This window comes from Rhinoderma darwinii, chromosome 1 (genome assembly GCF_050947455.1).
Source record: "Rhinoderma darwinii isolate aRhiDar2 chromosome 1, aRhiDar2.hap1, whole genome shotgun sequence".
NCBI lineage: Eukaryota > Metazoa > Chordata > Amphibia > Anura > Rhinodermatidae > Rhinoderma > Rhinoderma darwinii.
The window spans coordinates 299,748,359-299,775,181 of NC_134687.1; the positions used below are offsets into that span (position 1 = coordinate 299,748,359).

General features: G+C 42.5%; 1 protein-coding gene across 1 annotated transcript; it reads right to left on the reverse strand.

The window, feature by feature from the left end:
* Positions 1 to 2,293: 2,293 nt before the first annotated feature.
* LOC142746434 (CTD small phosphatase-like protein 2-A) lies at positions 2,294 to 26,044 on the reverse strand. The gene is made up of 7 exons (XM_075854917.1): positions 25,994 to 26,044; positions 16,523 to 16,609; positions 14,344 to 14,406; positions 12,174 to 12,253; positions 2,717 to 2,843; positions 2,529 to 2,624; positions 2,294 to 2,381 (listed from the first exon to the last, which is right to left on the reverse strand). The coding sequence occupies exons 1-7, from the start codon at positions 26,042 to 26,044 to the stop codon at positions 2,322 to 2,324; spliced, it is 564 nt and encodes a 187-aa protein (XP_075711032.1). The 3' UTR covers positions 2,294 to 2,321.
* Between the last annotated feature and the right edge of the window lie 779 nt (positions 26,045 to 26,823).

Consider the following 26,823-nt stretch of genomic DNA (forward strand, 5'->3'; position numbering starts at 1 on the left):
AAAAAAAAAAAATCGCAGAAAAACTGCAGTGTGTGCATATGCCCTAGCAACATTAACTCCAGACGCATATTAATGATGCCTATGCACAAATCTACTCCCGGACGAAGGCATCCAGCCGAAACGCACGTCGGGGTTGGTGTCTCTACGGTGCAAGAGCAACAATATGGGTAGGTTTACATCTTTAATATTCCTATTCAGATATGGCAGGTCATTTACAAGCACTCTTTGAATTAATAGTATACCTACCAGGGGTTCTTTACATCATTTAGACAAATTGGTGTCTCTTATAATATCTTTGGTTTCTTGATCCCTGCTTTTTCTAATACATGCATGGGGATTTTGGCTATAATAATTTTGCATGTATTCTGACATTAATATCTACTCTGTGGTTATAGATCATTTCTATACTCAGATATTCATATGCTCCTCGCCCTGATATAGACACCTTGTTTTGCACTGTATGATTCGTTTTTAATCTGTATGTTCAATGTATATAATTAATAAAGAACATTTTGTATTTTTCTAAAAAGTTTCGTGTTAATTGACCGGATCTATAGGCTATATATACAATTTATTAGGTCAATGCACCAAGTTTTACTTGGTTATACTCTATATATATTTTTTTTCTGCCTGATGTTCTATTATAAGACACGATATACAGTGAAGGAAATAAGTATTTGATCCCTTGCTGATTTTGTAAGTTTGCCCACTGTCAAAGACATGAACAGTCTAGAATTTTTAGGCTAGGTTAATTTTACCAGTGAGAGATCGATTATATTTAAAAAAACAACTGAAAATCACATTGTCAAAATTATATATATTTATTTGCATTGTGCACAGAGAAATAAGTATTTGATCCCCTACCAACCATTAAGAGTTCAGCCTCCTCCAGACCAGTTACGCGCTCCAAAATCAACTTGGTGCCTGCATTAAAGACAGCTGTCTTAAATGGTCACCTATATAAAATACTCCTGTCCACAGACTCAATTAATCAGTCTGACTCTAACCTCTACAACATGGGCAGGACCAAAGAGCTTTCTAAGGATGTCAGGGACAAGATCATAGACCTGCACAAGGCTGGAATGGGCTACAAAACCATAAGTAAGACGCTGGGTGAGAAGGAGACAACTGTTGGTGCAATAGTAAGAAAATGGAAGACATACAAAATGACTGTCAATCGACATCGATCTGGGGCTCCATGCAAAATCTCACCTCGTGGGGTATCCTTTATCCTGAGGAAGGTGAGAGCTCAGCCGAAAACTACACGGGGGAAACTTGTTAATGATCACAAGGCAGCTGGGACCACAGTCACCAAGAAAACCATTGGTAACACATTACGCCGTAATGGATTAAAATCCTGCAGTGCCCGCAAGGTCCCCCTGCTCAAGAAGGTGCTGTGGTCAGATGAGACTAAAATTGAGCTCTTTGGCATTAACTCAACTCGCCGTGTTTTGAGGAAGAGAAATGCTGCCTATGACCCAAAGAACACTGTCCCCACTGTCAAGCATGGAGGTGGAAACATTATGTTTTGGGGGCGTTTCTCTGCTAAGGGCACAGGACTAATTCACCGCATCAATGGATGGAGCCATGTACCGTCAAATCCTGAGTGACAACCTCCTTCCCTCCACCAGGACATTAAAAATGGCTCGTGGCTGGGTCTTCGAGCACGACAATGACCCGAAACATACAGCCAAGGCAACAAAGGAGTGGCTCAAAAAGAAGCACATTAAGGTCATGGAGTGGCCTAGCCAGTCTCCAGACCTTAATCCCATCGAAAACTTATGGAGGGAGCTGAAGATCCGAGTTGCCTAGCGACAGCCTCGAAATCGCTCACTGGTAAAATTAACCTAGCCTTAAAATTCTAGACTGTTCATGTCTTTGACAGTGGGCAAACTTACAAAATCAGCAAGGGATCAAATACTTATTTCCTTCACTGTATATAACAAGCAAAATAAATTGTCCCTGGGCGTACAAATAGGTTGTATTATGCACAAATCTAACCTGACTGAATGAGGAAATGCAAAACAAAAAGTACTACAAAAACACATTCATGTATATTTCTTTAAAATCTTTTTCTAGTTGATTCGATCCCAAAAAATTTCTACAGCCTAGTTTGGTTCAAAATATACCACCTACCGACTCCATTTTAAATCACTAAGATTTACGTAAATCCTTACAAGATTATTTGATTTTATTGAATAAAACAAATATACAACAATAAAAAAATAAATAAAAAAAATCCATCATCAAAAATATACTTGACAGATTTAATTTACATTTATCCAGCCTTAACGTAATATAATTTATTTATGATAGAGTCTTCATGATGCAACCAGTTCATCAACATGAAATTGATGGGAAATCACCTGTCGTACGTCGTCCTGTTCGGGTAAAGGAAAGATATGGGAAGAGCAGTTAGGATCTATGGGTTTATATACACAGTCTATTGGGAATGTACAATGGTTACAGAACATAATCAATGTATTTTGAAAAAGTAGATTAAAACCCATGGTTATAGTATTGCTTACCATATGGGTCATTTGCTCCAGAACCGGAAGCATGGTCAGAAGTTCCTTATCGGTTTGGTTTCCTAACCAGCTCCTTACAGGAATTCTATTTGTAAGCTGAAATGACATAGTAGGAGTTTTGCATTTGAAAGAGATTGAAGTATAACATGTTGTAGTAGTTTTAGAACTAGAAGATACAATTTACTTACATGGAAGGGGAGAGTATAAGCCACAGTATCCAGTGCAACGGTTTTGGCTAGATCCCTTTGAAGAACATTTAAGTCCTTCACATATTGACCTGATACACAAACACAATCTTTCTGATAAAGGCGGTGCCTGCAGAAGAGTTAGATAAATATTTAGTAAAGTGCAATTAAAAATTGTACTATAGTTTGTTTTGTTTCAATAGTTTAATTTATTACGCTAAGGTATAACAAGTAACCACATCAAATCACCAACTAGTGTTTTTATAAGGTTATTAAAAACAACCCCTTTTTAAGACGGAAGCTGCGATCAGCGGATTACCATGGATTTTACTTCTGAAAACCCAATAATCAGCTGATGTCACATTTCCTTTCAATGGTCACAACAGGAAATGTATTACATACTGTGCAAACTAATGGGCGATGGGTAAGTCCAAACGGAGCGGTCCGGTCGCGACGCGGTCAACAACCACGCCGATACAATGTTCGGCGCAGCTGTAAACTAGCTGGTTAATGGCCGCGTGTTATTGCGGGTAAAACGGCCCTTAACCTGAAAAGTTGTTCGACCATAATGGGTACATTAATTAACCCCCTTAAGACACAGCCTGTTTTGGCTTTGTGGACACGATTTTTTCAAATTGACATATGGTCCTTTATGTGGTAATAACTTTGGAATGCTTTTATCCAAGCGATTCGGAGATTGTCACAAGAAAACATACTGTACTTTGTTAGTGAGAAAACTTGGTCGATAAATTCAGTATTTGTGAAAAATACCAACATTTAGAGAAAACTTGCAAAAATTAGCATTTTTCTAAATTTAATTGTATCTGCTTATAAAACAAACAGATAGTAATACCACACAAAATAGTCACTAGTTAACATTTCTCATATGTCTACTTTGCATCGTTTTTTGAACGTCCTTTTATTTTTCTAGGAGGTTACAAGGCTTAGAATTTTAGCAGAAATTTCACATTTTTAAGAATTTGAAAAGGCTATTTTTTCATGGATCAGTTCAGTTCGGAAGTGGTTTTGAGGGTCTTATATATTAGAAATCCCCAATAAATAACCCCATTTTAAACTGCACCCTCATAGTATTCAAAACAGCATTTAGAAAGTTTCTTAACCCTTTAGGCGTTTCACAAAAATTAATGCAAAGTAGAGTGAGATTTACAAATTTATTTATTTTTCCCCCAAAATTGTAATAAATTTTTTTCCTGGGAGGGTATGTGCGCACACAAAATCAAAAATGTCTGGAAATACCCTTGAAAACAGCTCCGGATTTTCAGCCGATTTTTAAGCAAACTCGCGTTTTTCGCTGCCTTTTGTGCAGCCGTTTTTGGAGCTGTTTTTCTATGGAGTCAATAAATAACTGCTAGAGAAGTGACATGCACTTTTTCGCAGCCATTTGTTTACACGGCCATTTGGAAAACGGCCACGTAAATAACGCCCCGTCGAAACAGAACGCAGTTTGTCCCATTGAAAATCAATGGGCAGATGTTTGGAGGCGTTCTGCTTCCGATTTTTCAGTCGTTTTCGACCGAAAATAGCCTTCTGGCCTGTAATATAATAGCCTTCTGGCCTGTACATCGATGTAGCACGTACACATTGTACAATGCCATCTGTATGATGTGCACGGCCAGCTTCTTATACTACACCGCTTGGCACTGTAGGGCTTCAGGACTTGATCTGACAAGTCCACCCCTCCCATGTACCTATTGTAGTCCAGGATGCAGTCTGGTTTGGGGGTCTCTGTACTGGTACAGGTACATGCTTACTGGTGTGGCCATGTATTGTTGTCAATACATGGACATCTCTCTTGTCCTTGTACTTGACACACAATATTTTGCTGCTAGAATGTGCCCTGCTCTCACCCCTTCTGGTTTGCCCTGCAGAGTCTTAGGGAGGCCTCTCAGATTTCTTCTAGCAGTGCCGCATGCCTCAGGACTTCTGGAAGCGAGGCAGTTGAAGAGTGGGACGCTGGTATAAAAATTATCCAGGTAGAGGCGGTAACCCTGGTCCAGCAGTGGGTGCACCAAATCCCACACAATTTTTGCATTAACTCCCAGTAAAGGGGGGGGGGCATTCTGGGGGCTGAATACTGCTGTCCTTTCCTTCATATATCTTAAATTTGTAAGTATACCCTGATGCACTCTCGCACAGCTTCTACATCTTCACGCCATACCTTGCCCTCTTACTCGGCAGGTACTGGTGGAATTGAAGCCTCCCTTTGAAATGTACCAAGGACTCCTCAATAGAAATACACTTCACGGGGGTGTATGCTTGAGTCTCTGTTTATACAAACGGTCAAAACTGGGGTCATCTCGGGGTGGGCACTGCTCATTATCAGTACAATGTAAGAAGCGAAGTACTGCCTCATTTTTTATTTTTTTTTAGGTTCCAGTTCTGAAGTTGCTTTGAGGGGCCTATATATTAGAAACCCCTATCAAACACCCCATTTGAGAAACTAGACCCCTCAAAGTTTTCACAATAGCATATAGAAAGTTTATTAACCCTCTAGGTTTTTCACAGGAATTTAGAGCAAAGTAGAGGTGAAATTGACAGGTTTTACTATAGAAACGCAACTGAATACTTATTACCCAGATTCTGCAGTTTTGAGAAATATCCCACATGTGGCCCTAGTGCGCTAATTTACTGAAGCATCGGCCTCCGAAGCAAAGGAGGATTTTGAGGCCTCCTTTTTATTAGGCACCATGTCCGGTTTGAAGAAGTCTTGTGGTGCCAAAACAGTGAAAACTCCCCAAAAGTGACCCTATTTTGGAATCTAGACCCCTTGAGGAATTCATTGTAGTTTTCCTGGGGTGCATGCGACTTTTTGATCAGTTTTTATTCTATTTTTAAGAGGCGTGGTGACTAAACAGCAATTCTACTATTGATTTTTTATTCTAATTTTTTTACAGTGTTCACCGTGCGCTATAAATTACCTTTTCACTTTATTCTGCATGCCAATACGATTACGGGGATACCATATGTTTATAGTTTTTTTTATGTCTTATGGCATTTGCACAATAAAATACTTTTTGTAAAAAAATCATTTACTTTTTGTGTTAGGCCCCATGCACACGAACGTGCTTTTGCGGCCGCAATTCCCCCGAAAATCCACAGAATTGCGGCCCCATTCATTCCTGTGGGGCCATGCACACGACCGTGGTTTCCACGGTCCGTGCATGGCCCCGGAGCCTGTACCACAGAAAGAACGGGCAAACCTTATTACGGCCGTATTCTTGCAGTCCGGGCTCATTGAAAATAATGGCCGCGGCCATGTGCACAGCCGCGATTTGCGGGCGGCTCGCGGCTGACACTCTATGGCCGGCCGACCCGGATATCAAGGCCGTGCACATGGCTACGGTCGTATGCATGAGGGTTTACCTTATTCTAAGAGCCATAACTTTTTTTATTTTTCCATCAAGAAAGCCGTGTGAGTACTTGTTTTTTTGCGTAACGAACTGTAGTTTCAATCAGTACCATTTTTAGGTACTTGCGACTTTTTGATCTTTTTATTCCATTTTTTGGGAAGTGAAGTGACCAAACAATTGTGATTCTTGTATAGTTTATTATTTTCTTTTATGGCGTTCACCGTGCGGGATAAATAGCGAAATAATTTTGTAGATCAGGCCGTTACGGACGTGGCGATACCAATTATGTATAGTTTATTTGTTTATTTATTTTTATTAATAATAAAGGACTGATAAAGGGAAAAAGGCGGATTTTTACTTTTAAAACTTTTATTTTCTTATTTTTACACAACTTTTTTTTTTACTTTATTACTTTGTCCCACTAGGGGACTTGACGGCAGGAGGCCCTGATCACAATTCTAATACACTGCACTACATGCGTAGTGCAGTGTATTAGAGCGGTCAGCTACTCACTGACAGCAAGCATAGTGGGTCCTGACTTTGTCGTGACTCACTAGGCCTCCGTAGATGGCATAGCTGGACGCCATTGTTAGGCGTCTGGTTGTCATAGCAACCATCGCTGCCCCCTATCATGTAGTGGGCCATCGATGGTGGGTTAACCCCTAAAAAGCAGCGATTTCTATTGAACACAGCGATCGGTCCCCGCTATTGGAGCTGCAGCAACCGCTGTACAAGACAGCAGCGGTCACAGCTCTTGTATGTGTCTAAATGGCCGTTCCTCCCGTGACGTACTATTCCGTCACGGATCGCGAACGGGATAGTTACGATGACCGAATAGTACGTCACTGAGCGCGAAGGGGTTAAATAGCCACTCGATTTTGCAGGTAAAGGTCCGTTTTACCCGCAACAACGTCGCAACCGGGCAAGGGCGGCTGCGTTTGGACTTAACCTGATTCATGGCAGAGACTTGGCTCTCCGCTCAGACTTTAATAGGGACATCCATAATGGGTATATTGATAGTGGTGTTGTCTTGTTAAGACAACCCCTTTAACCCCTAAGTGACCATCCTATTTTAGGCCCTAATGACCAAGCTATTTTTTTTTGTTTTTCTATAGTCGTATTCAAACAGCTATAACTTTTTTTTATTCTTGTGTCGACATAGCTGTATGAGGACTTGTTTTTGCAATATTAGTTGTACTTTTTAATGGCACCGTTTTGGGGTACAGATCATATTTTGATTAACTTTTGTTAAAAAAAATTTCTATGCGTTTTAAGTTCACGCCGTTCACCGTGTGGCATAGATAATGTTACCTTTATTCTATGGGTCGGTACGATTACGGCAATACCACATATGTGGAGGGGTTTTTATAACTTTTACACAATAAAAACTCTTTTGAACTAAAATGATTTGCTTTTTGCATCGTCGCTTTCTAAGAGCCGTAATTTGTTTTTTTCCCCGTCAATGTAGCGATATGAGGGCTTGTTTAATGCGGGACGGGACGTAGTTTTTATTGGTACTGTTTTGGGGTACATGGGACTCGTTGATTAACTTTTATGACTTTTTTGGGGGGCAATGGAATAAAATAGCAACTTCGCCATTGTTTTTTGCAGTGTTCACCTTGCGGTTTAATTTACATATTAACTTCATTGTTTGGGCCATTACGGTTGCGACGATAGCATATGTGTAGTTTTATTTATTTTTTACACTTACTATATAAAACCACTTTTTGCACTGTCATTTTTATTTCCCATTTATTAGTCCCACTAGGAGACTTTACTATACGATCTTTAACCCCTTAATGACCAGCCTATTTTAAACCTTAATGACCAAGCCTTTTTCGTTTTTCCATCGTCGCATTCCAAGAGCTATAACTTCTTAATTTTTGCGTCGACATAGCTGTATAAGGTCTTATTTTTTGCGGGACAAGTTGTATTTTTTAATAGCACCATTTTGAGGTACATATTGTTTATTGATTAACTTTTATTACCTTTTTTGGGGGGGGGGGGGGAATAGAAAAAAAAAAGAAATTTCGCCACACTTTTTCGCGTCCTAAATCTACGCCGTTTACCATGTGGTGTAAATAACACAATATTCAGCGGGTTGTTACGATTGCAACGATACCAAATTTGTATAGTTTTTGTATGTTTTACTACTTTTACACAGTAAAAACACTTTTTTTTTTTAAATTATTTGTTTTTGTGTCTACATATTTGAAGAGCCATAACGTTTTTATTGTTCTGCCGATGCAGTGTACTTTTTTTTGCGGGAATACTTGTAGTTTTTATTGGTACCATTTTGGAGTAGGTGCGACTTTTATATCACTTTTTATCACATTTTTTTAAAGTCAGGATTCACAGAAAACAGCTATTTTTCCATAGTTTTTTATTAAATTTTTACGGCGTTCACTGTGTGGGTTAAATAACGTAATAGATTTATAGTCGGGATCGTTACCGACGCGGCAATACCAAATATGCGTAAACTTTACTTTATTTTGGTTTTTTAATAGTAAAGCAGTTTGTAAGGGGAAAAAGTGGGTTTTTCATTTTTTTTAAATTAAACTTTATTAAACTTTTTTTTTACTAGTCCCACTAGGGGACTTTAATATGCGATTCTCCGATCGCTATTATAATACACTGCAATAATTTCGTATTGCAGTGTATTACTGCCTGTCTGTTTAAAACGGACAGGCATCTGCTAGGACATGCCTCAGGCATGACCTAGCAGGCATTCACTACAGACAGACCTGGGGGCCTTTATAAGGCCCCCAGCTGCCATCGGAGACACAGACACTCTGCGATCTTACCTTCGGGTGTTGGTGGAAGAGAGAGGGAGCTCCCTCCCCCTCTCCAAAACCACTCAGATGCGGTGCACGCTATTGAGCACCGCATCTGAAGGGTTCAACGGGTGAGATCGATACTAATATCGATCTCACACGTTCGAGCAGGGACGCCCCCAGCCCTCAGCTACCACTGGCAGCTGAGAGCAGGGAGATTTGACAGCTCCCTGCTCTGTTTATTTATCCTGATGCAGTGCCGTAAAAAGGCTTATGCATCAGAATAAAGCCCGTTAGTTGCTGACGTGAAAAGGCATATTGGAGGTCACGAACGGATTAAACTCGCTGCTATAATGCTTTGGTATACGCAGTTTACCATAGCATTATTGCCTGTCAGTGTAAATCTGCCTCTGGCACGTCCGACCTGGGGACCTCTATCAGGCCCCCAGCTGCTATGGCACCCCATCGGAGGCCCACAATTGCATTTGCGGGCTGCTGATGGGGGAGAGAGGGAGCTCACTCCCTCTGTAAACTGTTTAAGTGCCGCGGTCGCTATTAACCGTGGCATTTAACGGGTTAAACGGCCGTGATCTAAGTAAACTTCTATCACGCCCGTTGGAGCAGGAGCCCAGCTGTCAGACAGCAGAGCCCCGGCTTCAGCCTGCACGGGACACCTGTGCAGGACTTGGACTGTGCCGCCGTGAAGAGGAGACGGCCTAGCCCAAGGCCCCCTAGTGACCGCTGTGAAAAGGTGTATTGGTGGTCACTAAGGAGTTAAGCAATACACGTACGTTAGTTATCAGGACATCTAAAAAAAAAAAAAAAAAAAAAAAAAAAGGACGTAAAAGCATGTTTTTAGTAGTTCATATATTATACACTGGACTGGGGCTGCACGATGCATCGAAACTTCGATACTATTTCGATACTGTGCATCCCCAAAGTGTTCGATACCGTTATTTCATGTATTTCGATACTTAGCTGTGCATCCACACAGCTAAGTATAGTAACACATGAACGTATGAGAGCGGGGCTGCAGCTGTGTAATACAGTCATTGCCCCGCTCCTGAGTGCTCACAAGTGCGCGCCGTCAGGATGATGCGATGCGGCCAGCGCTGCACTAATGAGCGGCGGCACTGAAGACCGAACATAGCGGGAACACTGCAAAACACCCCCATGTTCTGTCTTCAGTGCTTGCGCCGCCGCTTACTAGTGCAGGGCCGGCCGCATCCCCTCATGGTGACCGCGCTCACACTTGTCAGGAACGGGGCAATGGCTGTATTACACAACCGCAGCCCCGTTCTATAACGGTGAAGATCAGAGAAACCTCTCATCTCCGCCGTTATTCCCCTGAATGCTGCAATCAAAGCGGACTGCAGCACTCAAGAGGAAGTCAGAAGGGGGGGGGGATGCCCCTTGGATCGTATCACAGGAATCCTTGTGGCGCGATTGAGGGACACACCATATATGGGCAATGGGCAGACAGCCCAGGGTCAATTGAAGGACCCCAGGGCTGCCTTACCATATTGTCTGTTAGGCAGGGCCGCCATCAGGAAGTTCAGGGCCCCATACAGCTAAATTTTCTGGGCCCCCCCCCTACCGTGGCACCGCCTGTTAACGGTCCTCCGTCCAGCACTATATCATGCTACCCAGGACCGCCATCAGGGGGGTATTAGGGGTACTGATGTGAGGGGCCCGGCCAAAAATAATTGAAAGGGGGGCCCGGCAACTGCCGCGACTTGCCTTTGGTAGAAAAAAAAACAGGCCCCTGCAATGGGGCCCGTTTTTTTCACAAAAAGAATGTCGTGAGCTGCGGGCTCCCCCTCTCGTCATGGGGGCCGTCAAACACCGCCCGTGCGACCGATCGCCCGCACCCGCAAACTCGCGAGCGCTCACCCGCGACCGCCTGGAAGCGCGCACCGAATTTTGAGGCAGATTTTCACCTGCCCACACTATCTTGCCGCGTTTTTTGCCCACGGCGGTTGAGTACAGCAGACAAAAAACGCAGCGAAAAATGCATTTTCTGCCTCCCATTGATTTCGATGGGAGGTCAGAGGCGGAACCGTGGCAAGAAAGGACGTGAAAAAATGCGGCAAGATAGTGTGGGCAGGTCAAAATCTGCCTCAAAATTCTTTAAGGAATTTTGAGGCTGATTTTTTTTCTGCTTGCAAAATACTCTGTGTGAACAGGGCCATACTTAAACAGCACTTTGAGACACTTTACTCACTGTCAGAAGAGCTGCTGGCTCCCACTCCAGTCCTCGCCAGGCGATGTCTTCGGTCCAGACGTCCAGTCCTTCACCTCCAGCCAGGCTCCAGGTAAGTCGTGTCCATGTGTGTCCGCGGCTGCGCGCGCTTCGTTCACGGGTGAGCGCGTCCGGGCTGTCGAGGGTTCTCGCTTACGGGCTTTCTCGCATGCGAGCGGTCGCGAGCGCGGGCGTTCGCGGGTGCGTGCGATCGGTCGCGCGCGCAGGCGGTGTTTGACGGCCCGCATGACGAGAGGGGGGGCCCCGCAGCTCACGACATTCTTTTGGTGAAAAAACGGGCCCCTTTGCAGGGGCCTGTTTTTTTCTACCAAAGGCAAGTCGCGGCAGTTGCCGGGCCCCCCTTTCAATTAGGTTTGGCCGGGCCCCTCACATGAGTACCCCTAATACCCCCCTGATGGCGGCCCTGCTGTTAGGGCATACTTAGGTATGTCCTAACAACTGCCTGTGTACTATCAGTACACAGGCTAATGTACTGCCATATAGATATATGCCAGTACATTAAAGTTTAAAAATAAAGTCTAAACAAAGTAATATTAAATAAAATTAAAAAAAATACACATACACATGTTTTACAATAAATATTAAAAGAAGTCTCAATACATAAAATAAACAGATATTTGGTATTGGCAGGGCCGTAATAACCTGCACAACAATTTTTTTGCATCATTTATGATGTGTACGCTGTAAAAAAATTAAATAAAATAAAAGCTGCTTTCTATCACTTATTGTGGGGCACAAGGTGTGATGAATTTAACCTCCATGTGCCTCACATTAATAGTAAGTAACCCCATCATGTACCTTACACATTAACCCATTATGACTGAGAAACGATGGTGTTAATTACTATTAATGTGAGACACATTCAAAATTCATTACACCTCGCGCCTCACATCAGAAAATGTAAGAACTTTTTTTTTTATTACTGTATCGTATAAAGTATCGTTTTGGTATCGAAATCACAATACTACACGAAGTATCGGAATCGAAGTCCAAATTCTGGTATCGTGACATCCCTACACTGGACCGTTAACAGAAGATACATCCTAAAACACCTGATTAGCTTTTTCTGTGGATCCAGGATTTTCAAAATCTTTTCAGCATATTCTCTTTTTGCTGTGGTAAAGACAAATATCTGCATAAAAAAAGACAATTGAGAACACTATCAGGACAGTCGAGAATTTCGGCGACTAAAAATCCATTCCATACATCTGAATGGGGTTGTTTCTGCAGCATGTGCATGGATTTCTTAAGCCCCCATTCAGACAAATAGGACAATCTCAAAGTTCTGCAACAAATCTCGTGTGTGAACATAACCTAAAGGCCGGGTTCCCACGGGACACATACGCTGCGTAAAAACCACGCAGCGTATGCGGCCTGGAACCCACAGGACTTTCCATCTGAAAAAAGTGGTGCGATTTTTCTAACTGAAATTATGTGTGCTTACTCAGCAGACTTTACCCCCTCCCTCCGCTGACGTACACTCCGGCCTCCCTGGTTAATGTTTCAGGCCATGTAATTGGCTGCAGTGGTCACATGGGATACAACGTCATCCCAGGAGGCCGGACTGCACGAAGGAGAAGAGCGTACTGGGTAAGTACGCTTGTTTGTTTTTTTTCCAGCGTTTCAATTTTTGCGGCGTAAACGCTGTGAATACCCCGCAAAACATGGCTTTCTGTTGCGTGTTTTGCTTCGCCATTGAATTCAATGGGGAAAACCTGCAGTGGAAGATCAACAAAAACGCAGCATAAATTGACATGCTGCAGAGTTAAATTCTGCACCGCAGGTCAATTTATTAACATTTACGCTGCGTTTTTTTTCCCCGCAGTGTGGGCGTGAGATTTTCTGAATCTCATCCACTTTGCTGCTACTGTAAATGCTGTGGAATTTCCGCACAGATTTCCGTTGCGTAAATTCCAAGGCGTTTAGGCTACGTGGGAACCCAGCATAAGGGCTTGTCCACACATAACGGATTTGCTGCAGAAAACTTCTGCAACATTTACGCATAAACTAGCAGACAATCTGTTGTGTAAAAACGACACTTTCATGCGTTTTTTACTGCGGAAAATGGAGCAGATTTTTTATTTTATTTTTTAAGGGCTGTGTAATGGTGATATTTAGTCTTCCTGTGATGTTATTTCCACGCCTCTAAGAAATTCTGCAGCCTTTCCGCAGTAAATCAGTAAAATGCAGGAAATCAGTCCACTTTCCGCAGCAGTAATGGACATGCTGTGGTACTTAAATGACGCATCGTAGGTAAATTTCTGGACTGAATTTTTCCGCAGCGTGTGGATGAGATTTGTTAAATCTCACCCACTTTGCTGCTACTGTATTCTGCTGCGTATTTTCCAATCCACAATTCCGGACGGAAAGTACGCAGCAATTTCGTTACGTGTGGACAAGTCCTTAAAGTAGAACCACTTTTGCACTTTTGAAAAAAAAGTTAAGGATTGTTCATTAGTAAACAGAAACAGCACCACTCTTGTCCGTTGGCATTATTTGGTATTGCAGCTCATCCTAATTCAAGTCATGAGGCTTTATAGGCTTCTGTGATCATGTAAGTTCAGTTCAGGAGACTCACAGGAGGTCCTGGTATTGCATGCGTAACACATATACGAAAATGCGGCAGTTATAAACCGGCCTTAAAAAAAAACCATCAAATCTAAACGAGGCTTGAAGTGTTTAGCTTTGAATTGTGAACTAGTTAATAAATAAAAACAGGTCAGTGGTGGGTCACACGAGGCAGCCAGCAATTCACTTTACTCTTAGGGTATGTTCACACGAGGGCGTCCGTAACGGCTGAAATTACGGGGATGTTTCAGCCTGAAAACATCCCCGTAATTTCAGCCGTAACGGCATGTGCAGGCGCTAGAACGCCGCGTCAATTACGGACGTAATTGGCGCTGCTATTCATTGGAGTCAATGAATAACGGCTCCAATTACGGCCAAAGAAGTGACAGGTCACTTCTTTGACGCAGGCGTCTATTTACGCGCCGTCATTTGACAGCGGCGCGTAAATATACGCCTCGTGTGAACAGACAAACGTCTGCCCATTGCTTTCAATGGGCAGATGTTTGTCAGCGCTAATGAGGCGCTATTTTCAGACGTAATTCGGGGCAAAAACGCCCGAATTACGTCCGTAAATAGGCCGTGTGAACATACCCTAAGGTAGTAATACCACCCTCAAGTTAATAGTAGTTCCATAGTTTATGTATCTGTTCTCACCTCATATATTTTGCAAAGCGTTTCCAGGAATTCCCTGGCATGAGGTCTCAGCTTTACATACACCTGATAGATTTAAATGATGAAAAGTACACTATTACTAGAAAAAGTAGCAAACAAGTTATTCAGCAAACAAGTCCCCTGTAACTTAAGGTACTTTCACACCGGCCAAATTTGGATGGAGCAACGAGTGCTGATCAACGAGACAGCTCGTTGATCGGCGCTCGTGTGCTTCTTTCACAAGGAGCTAGTATGTGGATGAGCGCTTCTTACTACGATTGCTCGTCTCCATATGTTTACACAGGGAGATGTGCTGCCAACAACGATAATATTTTGGAGCATTTAAAACTATTTAATACGACCAGCAGATGAACGAGGGCAATTATTGGGAACCAGCGTTCTGTGAACGCTTGTCTGTCCGATAATTAGCCAGTGTGAAAGGGCCTTTAAGTGTCGATATTCTTGGAGCAGCCAAAAAACAAATCAGCAAATACGTAAATTTATTGTTTAGATTGCTTTAATAAATATACAACTTAATGCGGTCCCTAGAAACTGTGCCCATAGGATTGCTTGAGGCAGGACTAGACATAGTAGGTAAAGGAGTAATAAAACAAAAACGATAGAAGGGATTAATTGGAAATGGTGTTATTTTGTATTACATATACACGCACACGTATATTACATACAAGTATTTATTTACATAGATACACTGTGTACTTGATGCACCATTAGTTGTAAGAGTAAGAAATAATATAGCTATAAACACTACAGCTAAAATATCTCCTATTACACACATACACAAGTAAGAACCCTAAAGCCGCCCATACTCTAGATACATGTTTATTTGAATGAGAGAGGAATAAGCCGCTGCGAGACACCTTTGGCAGCGACTTATCTCCCATGGAAGAAATGAACAGGCAGGTTAAAACCCAACATGCCCGATCTTACTTTCCATCATTTTCTGCTGTCAATGGAGCGTCAGGAGTGCCATATACCCATTAGATAAAAGTCAGCTGAACCAGTAGACAACTTTTATTCAATATTTATGGCCAGCATAAGCGTTCAACAGGACTTTGCTTGTCTCCTATGGGGTATTTTATATTCTACAGGTGATTTTTACAAGAAGTGGATGCGGACCACACATTATTGCATGTGTAGTGGTTAGCAAATGGCACTAATGTCTAGCCAGATGGAATCCTATGTCCCTGAAGAGGTAAGCTGAGCTGGAGGCATCAGGCCACTGGTTTTCTTCTAGTCATCAATGCAGGCAAATGTGGCATTGGAGCTCCGAACAAAGAGTAATATATATTTTAGTAAAAGTTACATAAATCACCATTATTTAGAATATTGGAAGTGCCAACAAAAACTTTTCCCACTCCTATATCTTCCTGCTGGGAGTATCTGGCAAGCACTAGAGGGAACGGGAAGGTGGTGGAAGGGCACCTGCTCCTTTTTCCCTTCCTATATTCAGTCCCTGACTAATTCCACATGCAGCTGAGACCTGAACATATACATTCATGCATAAACTTTGTGTATGGAGACACCAACAACTGTAAAACACACTCTGCTTGATAGGCACTCGATCCTTCTGGGGAAGGTTTCACACGCATGACTGACTGATCATGAATTTCTAAGGGTATGTGCACACGGTGAGAGGCTTTTACGGCTGAAATGACAGACTGTTTTCAGGAGAAAACAGCTGCCTCGTTTCAGCCGTAATTCCTCCTCCTCGCATTTTGCGAGGCTTCTCTGACAGCCGTAAATTTTGAGCTGTGCTTCATTGAGTTCAATGAAGAACGGCTCAAATTACGTCTGAAAGAAGTGTCCTGCACTTCTTTTGACGAGGCTGTATTTTTATGAGTCGTCGTTTGACAGCTGTCAAACGACGACACGTAAATGACAGGTCGTCTGCACAGTACGTCGGCAAACCCATTCAAATGAATGGGCAGATGTTTGCCGACCTATTGTAGCCCTATTTTCAGGCGTAAAACGAGGCATAATACGCCTCGTTTACGTCTGAAAATAGGTTGTGTGAACCCAGCCTTAGAGGTTCAGAATATATCACCTACAATCCACACTGCGACTTTATCCCTCACTGTCCACCTATTATTCTCATCAACTTTAGGCTTTACTGTAAATACTACAAAGAACAACAAGAGATCAAATTAACAAGTTGCCCTACCTTGTAATATGTATCCTGAAATGGCGCAAGGAATGTGAACTCTGCATCAGGTTGCGGAATTAGTGAGCTCTCAACTAGGACTTTTTCCTGCAGTAAAGGAGTAGAGGATATAATAACTAAAACAACAATGCTGACACACAATGTCAATAGTTGTACATAAGAACATATAAACGGAGGCTGGGTTCACATCAGCGTCGGGCTTCCCTTCTCGAGTTCCATTCAACCTTTCCGTCAGAGAAACTGATAAACGTAAAGCCAAACTGAAACCATACCTTCAGTTTGCATTACCATTGATTTTAATGGTAATGCTTCCGTTGCAGTTGGTTTCCATTAGTTTTGGTTCCTAAAGCTTTTTTTTTTTGCGGAAACAATAGCGTAGTCGACAGCACTATTGTTTCCGTGAAAAAACGGAAACCTAGCGCAAACGATAACCAACTGCAACGGAAGCATTACCATTAAATCAATGGTAATGCAAATGGAAGCTATGGTTTCCGTTTGGCTTTCCGTTCACCGGTTCCTCAGACGGAAAGGTTGAATGGAAGCGATGAACGGAAGTCCGACGCTGATGTGAACAGGCCCTTAGAAAGGCAGACAACCAACTAGCATTAACCAACTTGTATGTTCATGATTGATGGTTGCAGCATGTATTAGCTAGAAATGAAATAATTTAGAGACACTTCTGGGTAGTGCAGCTCGTACAATCGATGGGGTTAAAAGTGCTTGGGTTGTCAAGCTCTACACCTCATCCCATTCCTTGCACGGATGTGAGCTGTATTTATGCAAGCAATAATGGCTTTGTATCAACATGCTTGATCTGCACCATTCACTGATTATTCTAGATGCATAATAGTCTACAAAAGCAGAAGGATAACTTTACATACCTCTACTTTGTATTCCTAAATGAAGATAAATCCCTTGTATAGGAGCTATTTAAATACCTTGTATTGTAATAAGAGGGCATTTAAAGGGGTTCTCTCATTAAGACAATTCCTGTCCACATCCCCTATTAGGACATATGAACATCATAGAGGGGGTCTTGCGCTCAAGACCCCCCTTTTTAGAGCTAGAATAGAGAGACTCTCTGGCACCCATGCATTAGAAGGTCCTTTGGCATGTAACGCTACATTTCCCTGCAGCGGCCCCTCTTTGAAAAACAAAACATAACATGCAGTGTGCTATGGTGTCAGGAGTACAGTTGGAACCATTAGGAAGGCCTCATGCACACGACCGCATATACGGACCGCACGTTGGCCGCATTTCCCGGACCGAACACCGTTCAGAGAGCCGGGCTCCTAGCATTGTAGTTATTTATGACGCTAGGTGTCACTGCCTCCCTGCGGGACTACTGTCCCGTACCGAAACATGTTTTCAGTACGAGCCAGTAGTCCCGCGGGGAGGCAGTGACTCACAGCTTCAAACTATGATGCTATGATCCCGGCTCCCTGAACAGTATTTGGTCCGGGAAATCCGTAGATCACGTAATGAACATGGTGATGTGCATGAGGTCTAAATTTACATCTAGCGTAAATGCTGCGGAAAGTCAGACCGTTTTTTTTCTGCAGCGTTTTCACATGAGAAATTGAAATGTTGCAGATTGAGAATCCACACCGCAGGTCAAATCTCATCCACTTTGCTGCTTCGGTGTCCAGCTGCGGATTTTTTGTCCACAAATACAGTTGGAAATCCGCTGCTTGTGAATGTTGCCTGTGATGGATGGATGGTCAATTTGCTTATATTCTCTGTATTAAAAATTACAAGTGAGTTATTAAGCAGGATGCCAGATTCTATTCCACCTACAGTGACCTCCCCCTTATTTCTACTGTTTGTATAACCTTGATAAGCGAGCTGTAGGCAGCTTGGCTGAACGCCCAGATATGACGTTCACATTTGTAATTATTTCTCTTTATCCCAACATGGTGAATATATTCATAGAAGGGTTGGATATTTGTATGTAATAGACCGTAGTACCACAAGGACTTCTACGGTTAAGTCCTGATAATGGAAAGCCCAGTGCAATAGGGAAAACTTTGAATGTTGTATGGAGTAACAATTGATACGCTCCTAGCACACTGCCGGCTTGTAATATTGTGTGTAAGGGTCCTTAAATCAGTCAGTTTTAGGCATTGTCAGACTGGCATAAGGAAGGAATTATTACAGATTGATTTCTAGCACGCATTTGATAATACGGCATATAGACTTTATTGTAGCATAACAACTAACTAAGTCTGTAGTAGTATAAACATCAGACCGTCCGGATTGAATACTGTTGTAAAATAACCGGTGTTCAATGAACGACCCCGACACATATCCCAAATGCCACCTGTGTTGTAGTAGTAAAACGATCTATGCAAATTACAGTGAAAAATGCAGGACAGCCTTGAGGCATGGGTCCTGGCCATCATAGTAGAAAGAGCAAAAGGATTGTGAGCTGTGATTGTAAAGAATGTTAAAACTGAGTTGTATCTGGTTACACGTTGGACTTTGTTACTGGCAGAATTTTCTCGATACATTCAGTATTTGTGAAAAACACCAAAATGTAGCGAAAAATTGCAAAAATTAGCATTTTCCTAAATTTAAATGTATCTGCTTGTAAAACAGATAGTAATACTACACAAAATGGTTGCTAATTAACATATCCCATATGTCTACTTTAGATTGGCATGGCTTTTTTGAACATCTTTTTATTTTTCTAGAACGTTACACGGCTTAGAACTTTAGCAGCAATTTCTCACATTTTCAAGAAAATTTCAAAAGGCTATTTTTACAGGGGCCAGTTCAGTTGTGAAGCGGATTTTAGGGCCTTATATATTAGAAACCCCCCTGATAAGTCACCCCATTTTAAAAACTTTATCCCTCAAAGTATTCAAAACAGCATTTAGAAGGTTTCTTAACCCTTTAGACGTTTCACAGGAATGTAGATGTGAAATTTTTAAAATTTATTTTTATTTTTTTGCAGATATTCATTTTTTGTCAATTTTTTTTTGTAACAGAACGTTTTATCAGAGAAACGCAAATCAATATCTATTGCCCAGATTCTGCTGTCTTTAGTAATATCCCACATGTGGCACTAGTGCACTTATTGACTGAAGCCCAGGACTCAGAAGCAAAGTAGCACCTAGAGGGTTTTGGGGCCTCCTTTTTATTAGAAAATATTTTAGGCACCATGTCCGGTTTGAAAGGCTCTTGCGGTGCCAAAACAGTGGAAATCCCCCAAAAGGGAAATTATCTAGGGGTATAGTGAGCATTTTGACCCTACAGGTTTATTGCAGAAATTATTGGAAATAGGCCGTGAAAATGAAAATCTACATTCTTTCAAAGAAAATGTAGGTTTAGCTAATTTTTTTCTAATTTCCACAAGGACTAAAAAGGAGAAAATGCACCACTACATTTGTAAAGCAATTTCTCCCGAGTAAAACAATACCCCACATGTGGTCATAAACGGCTGTTTGGACACACGGCAGAGCTTAGAAGGGAAAGAGCGCCATTTGGAGCTCAAATTTAGCAGGAATGGTTTGCGGAGACCACGTCGCATTTGCAAAGCCCCTAAGGGACCAAAACAGTGAAAACGCCAAAAAAGTGACTCTATTTAGGAAACTACACCCCTTGAAGAATCCATCTAGGGGTGTAGTGAGCATTTTGACCCCACATGGGTTTCATAGATTATTAGAATTGGGCAGTGAAGATAAAAAAAAAACTTTTTTTCCCAATAAGACGTAGCTTTAGCTCAAAATTTCTCATTTTCTCAACAAATAAAGGAATAAAAGAATCCCAACGTTTGTAAAGCAACTTCTCCTTTGTACGGCAGTACCGAATATGTGGTCATAAACTGCTGTTTGGGCACAGAGTAGGGCTCAGAAGGGAAGGAGCGCCATTTGGCTTTTGGAGTACAGATTTGGCTGGATTGGTTTCTGGGCGCTATGTCGCATTTGCAAAGTCCCTGTGGGACCAAAACAGTGGATCCCCCCCAGAAGTGACTCCATTTGGAAACTACACCCCTAGGTGAATACCTTGAGGGGTGTAGTGAGCATATTAACCCCGCAGGTGATTGACAGAAATTGGTGTGCACTCGATGTTGCAGAGTGAAAATGGGAATTTTTTTCCATAGATATGCCAATATCTAGTGCCAAGCCCGTGCCACCATAACAAGACCGCTCTCTTATTATCTTATTATTATGCTGTGATTCCCGTTTTTAGAAACACCCTACGTGTGGCCCTAATCTGTTGCCTGGACATTCGACCAGGCTCAGGAGTGAAAGAGTACTATGTAAAACTAAGGCCTAATTTGGCAATTTACAAAAAATTGGATCAGAATTGCAGAGGCTCTGATGTGAATTAATAAAAGAAACTGCTGAGAAGTGACCCCATTTTGGAAACTGCACCCCTCAATGCATTTATTAAGGGGTGTAGTGAGCATTTTCCCCACACAGGCCTTTTCCATGAATGATTGCGCTGCGGAAGGTGCAAAGTACCATTTTGGGGTACATGTGACTTTTTGATCACTTGTTATCCTTTTTTTTTTTTGGGCGGCAAGGTGACCAAAAAAACAGCAATTGTGGCATATTTTTTTAGTTCTTTTTATACAGCGTTCAACAGGAGTTATAAATTACATGTTAGCTTTATTCTGCGGGTCAGTCCGCTTCTGGCGATACCTAATTTATATAACTATGTTTTACAACTTTTTGCACAATAAAATAACTTTTGTAAAGAGAATGGATTTTTTCTGTTGCCAAGTTGTGAGAGCCATAACGGTTTTAATTTTTTCGTCGACTGAGCTGTATGAGGGCTTGTTTTTTTGCGAGACGAGTTATAGTTTTTTATAGGTACCATTTTTGGGTACATGCGACTTTTTGATCACTTTTTATTTAAATTTTTGGAAGACAAAGTGACCAAAAAATAGCAATTATGTCAGTATTTTTTAGTTGTTTTTTTTACGGCGTTCACTGTGCGGAATAAATAACAATATTTTTATAGTTCAGGTCGTTACGGTCGCAGCGATACCAAACTATGGTACATACTACATACTACCAAGTATGTATGGCTTTATTATTTTTTTCAATAATAAACGACTTGATAAGGGAAAAAGGGCGATTGTGTTTTATGTTATTACTTGAAACTTTTATTGTATTTTTTATAACTTTTATTTTTACACTTTTCTTTAGTCCCACTAGGGGACTTGAAGGTCCAACTGTTTGATGTTCTAATACATTGCACTACCTATGTAGTGCAATGTATTAGAATTGTCAGTTGTTCACTGACAGCAAGCCGATAAGGCTCCGCCTCCGGACGGGGCCTAATCGGCTTCCGTAATGGCAGATAGGAAGCCATTGTTAGGCCTCCTGTTTCCATAGTAGCAGTCGCCAGCCTCGCCATCGCATGGCAGGCTGCCGATTTGATACAAACCACTTTGATGCAGCGATCGCATTGGATCGCTGCATTGAAGGGGTTAATGGCTGGAATCTGAGCTAGAGTGGGATGTACTCTGTAACATACAGGGGACACCCACTGCTGACTATTCCGGCTCAGCTTCTGAGCCGGCGCCATCTTGCCGATGGTACCGGAAGCCTTTTGGGCCCCGCCGACGACGGGGCAGAGGAGGATTTCGTTGCTGGCACACCGGGAGGCAAGTATTAGGCCTCCGATCGCCTTTGCAGCCACCGGCAACCCAGCGATCACGTTGCTGGGGTGCCGGTGGCTATAAACTCCTCACATGCTGCGATCTCTATTGAACGCAGCATGTGAGGGGTTAATCGGTCGGATCGGAGGCTAGCTCCTGGATGATACCTTAGGGTGCCAACATACAGCTGTCACCCGGCGGTTATGTCGCTGGTTCAGCTCCTGAGCCAGCTCCATCTCCTTCACGTACAGTTACGTGGAATTGCGGGAAAACACCAGCACCATCATGTAACTGTACGTGAAAATGCAGGAAGGGGTTAAAAAAGGCTGGCATGCTGGAAGATGGTTGTTTGCACGTGATAAATAGAATGGTTTGTGGAAAGATGAACAAGGGATGGTGGATAACCGGGAGTTAACTGGGCGTAGGTTAAAATGGCGTAATGGAGTAAGTGATTACAGGTGGTTACAAGTCAGTTGGTGTGACAGATGTGAATGCAGGTGTAGATTTTGACAGTTAGCGTGAGGAACACCGAGCAGCCAGTTACATTGCAGTGACTAATGGGGGGCGGGTGTAATGTGCAAATCTTCACAGGAGGCCGAGGTGACGCCACTCACAGAGCAGTCTTTACAGATTTAGATGGGAAGGAGGTGAAATTGCCTGAGCATTGTTACTTTTTTGCCAGATTTTAGGAAAATAATTTGTTTGTGGTATTAATCAGGTATTTACAGGACCTGATGGGGGTGGGATATACAAGCGTTCTCTATTATCAGTGTGGAAAAATAAAACTCCAACCTTTTGAAATAGTTCATCTATATGTAACATGGGGTTCCAATGTAAATTTGTAATTTAGAGAGATAATTAATCATATACAGTATGTAAAAGACAGGATACACGGTAGTCACAATGCATGGGGTAAATTATCAAGAAACCACTCCCACCTTCTAGCGGAGGCTTGTAACCTGGCAAAAGGTAAGACAGACAAAATTTATACTGACTAGGTACACTTTTGGCATCGCCCACGATTATGGGCCCATTGGTGGTAGGAACTTTTGTTGGATCATCGGGTAAGCCAATTGAGAGCGAAAGAGATGACACACCTAGCAGGAAGAGTATGTGCAGGGTTCTGTTGTTCTTGACTGAACCAATAGCGCAGTTGACTGCGCTATGGATTCAGTCAAAACAACTGAACCCTGTCACAACCGGAAACCTTTACCAACGTTTCAGTCACCATTGAGTTTAATGGTGAGAGAAATGGAAGCGAAGGTTTCAATTTGCCTTTCTATTGAGGAGTTAAAAAGGCGGAAACCTCTGACTGGACCCCTCAACGGCAGGGCAACGCTGATGTGAACACAGCCTAAGGGCGTTAATTTGAATCTCAGCGTAGGAGAAAAAACATATGGTATCTGTGAATATTTCTGTGGGTAGAAGATATTACAGGTAATCAGCTCAGATCAAGGTACCATTCCCACTTTAAAAGAGTAACGCCAAGTGCAAAATTAAAATGTACCCAGTAGCTACACATTTTCTAGTTGCCCTCTCCAGAGAGGCAGATCAGTTTTTCGTATATAAAGGGGTTTGATTTAGTTTAAGGGCCTTTTATTGTTATTGTATGTACTTAACTACTGTTATAGAGTATGTAGATGTTGTTATCACCAGATGAGCATTTATTTTAACAATTGATAAAGGTTGGGTCCTCAGCAAGTGCCAACAAACTTAAGTCAAAGACTTTAACATGATGAACTACATCACTGAGATGTGGCGGGCACAGCCAGAGCCAATAAAACGTGCTGGTCATGTATTGAAGGCAGTGTCACAATTCTAAGCAGCCATGCAGACAAGCTACATGCCGGAGGAAGAGGATTTCTATGCGGAGGGTTTGTGGCCGTCATAGCAAAACAACCACTAATCCGCCTACGAGGGAACTCACCCCAGTCTCACAGTAGAAGGTGCTGTATACAGCCCGGTGACGTATACTAACAAGAGACAGTGACTGACAGATGAGAAGGACCAAACCAAGTCCTGTTGACATCAGCAATTGTCAAAGTAAAGCAAAGGCCAAAGACCTGAGTGAACCAGTCAGCAGCATCCAGGTGTTTTACAGCAGAAGATAAGTGACTAGGAGGTGGGTAATAATATATCCGCCACTGAACACCACCGTACAGTCAGTGAAGAGCAGAATACAGGAGACGATGAAGATGTACAGGACTTGTCAATGCACTAATGGGACCCAAAGACTCAAACCTGAGGGGAAATTAAGGAGAAATGCAGGAGATTGGGGATGGCATTATATTGTTAAGTTGTGGCCCTATTGATTATATTGTTTGAAGTTTATAAACATAATATTTAATCTCTGTAATTTAATATAAGAAAAAGGGGGGTTACGTCCCGGTACGTCCCGATGCAGGGGGAGAAGTATGGAGCGCGCTCCATACTCAGCGGGTGTCAGCTGTGTTTTACACCCAGGACTAACCGTCAGGAACAGTGATCGCGTTGTTCCTGGCTGTTTAACCCCTCAAATGCTGCGGTCAATCGCTACCGCAGCATCTGAGGCGTTGAAAAGTGTGGGGGGGTGGCCCCCTCCGACAGTTCATCGCCCCCCTCGTAGTGAGATCGGCAGGGTGACTATGGTTGTCATGGCACCCAGGGGCTTAGTGAAGGACCCCAAGACTGCCTTCATTCTTCCTCCGTTAATAAAATATTAGAAGTTCAAAAAAAACAAAAACCAACACCCTTTTCCCATTTTTTCTCTAAAGTAATGTAAAAAACAAAGAAAAAGTAAACAAAATTGGTATCACTGCGTCTGTAAAAGTCTGAATTATTACAATATGTCTTTATTTAAAGCGCACAGTGAACGCCGTAAAAAAGAAAAGATTTACAACACCAAAATCGCTGTCTTTTTGGTCAACTTAGCGCTAATTTTTTTTTAATAAAAAGTGATCAAGTTATATGCAGTAAAAAATGGTACCGATAAAAACTACAGATGGACCCGCAAAAAATAAGCCCCCTTACCCGGCTCAATCCACGGAAAAACAAAAATAAAGTTATGGCTCTCAGAATGTGGTGAAACAAAACAATTGAGGAATCGCAGTTTTTTCCCACTTTCAGCTCGCAAGGAATTTTTTTCCTGTTTCCCAGTTCATTATTTTGTACTTTAAACGCAACCAATAGAAACTACAACTCCTTCTGTGAAACATAAGCCCTCACACCACTATTGACGGAAAAATGAGTCATGGCTCTTGGAAGGCGAGGAGTGAAAAACAAAAAAAAAAAAGTTAAAAAATGGCTCAGACCTTAAGAGGTTAAATTACATTGTGAATTATCAAGCAGGATGCCGGATTCTATTCCACCTGCAGCGACCTTCTCCCCCCTCCCCCCCATTTCTACTTAGTTTGCATAACCTTAATAAGTGAGCTGTAGGCAGTTTGGCTGAACACCCAGACATGAAGTTATCACATTTGTAATTATGTCTCTTTATCTCAACATTCACATACCAATGTGAATATAACTCCAAGTGGCGGATTAAGTAGACCATAGGCCCTGGGCTGTTTCCCAAACTTGGGCCCCCCTTCTCCACTGCCGCACCGTATCTATTGTTAACACCACCTTTTTGTGCAAGCATTAACAAATGGGTGTTACGATTCCCTTGTCACAGGGCTGTGTCCCTACATAATGACAGTCTCCAACCATCGCTGACAGTATCACACTGTTCAGGGACACATCCGCCTGACAAGGGGAATTTTAACGTGCATTTGTCTATCAGTCCTGGACGGCACAAAGTCTTTATGTAAAAAACAAGAATTTCCTATAACAAACATGTCAGGAGAGGTGACAGATTCTCCATAAATCTAGTGACTCACAGGTGACGATTTCTCAGATTCTAGCAGCTTTTTTCCTCTTTTCTTCTCCATCCAGTCCAGACTTCATGACGACTTCTCCCGGCCACGACCCATTTCTGCAATTTGCCACTCAGAAGTCTTCGGCTCCTCACTTTTCCACACCTATAAACGAAGATAAAAATATCATGGTGCCACACACTGTGCCCCTGAATAAAATTGTACCAAGCACTGTAAAGTAAAGCACCACATACACACAGCCCCTGTAGATAGCGCCAGACACATCCCCTGTACATAGCGCCACAGTAACCCCCCTTGTATATAGTGCCACACAGCGCTCCCCCTTGTATATAGTGCCACACAGCGCTTCCCCCCCCCTTGTATTTACTACCACACATCGCCCCCCACCCCCAAAACAAATAAATATATATAATATAAAAAAAAAAAAGTTTTACTTACCTTGCCCTGTTCCCGTGACGAACAGAGCGCTACGCATCCTCCAGGCGGGATGCATATGCAGACCAGCGTGATGGTGACGTAATCAAGGCGGCCTGCGCAGGGATTCTTCCCAGCGCCTTATATGCTGCAGGCCTAACGTGGCCTGCAGCCTATGGTATTCATTTGTATCTGTGTCCTGAGGATGCAGATACAAGTGAATGTGGCTGTCGCTAGCACCGGGTCCTCCTCTGGTGCTAGTGACACCACCGGACATGAGTGGGCCCGTGCAGTTCAGGCAAACCGCCCTAATGATGATCTGCCACTGCGTATAGCACCTGTGTATGAGTTGTGCAGAGACACAAACAGATGCTAATAAAGATGGCTGCCCCCTCAAAAGTAAAAACATGAATACCGTT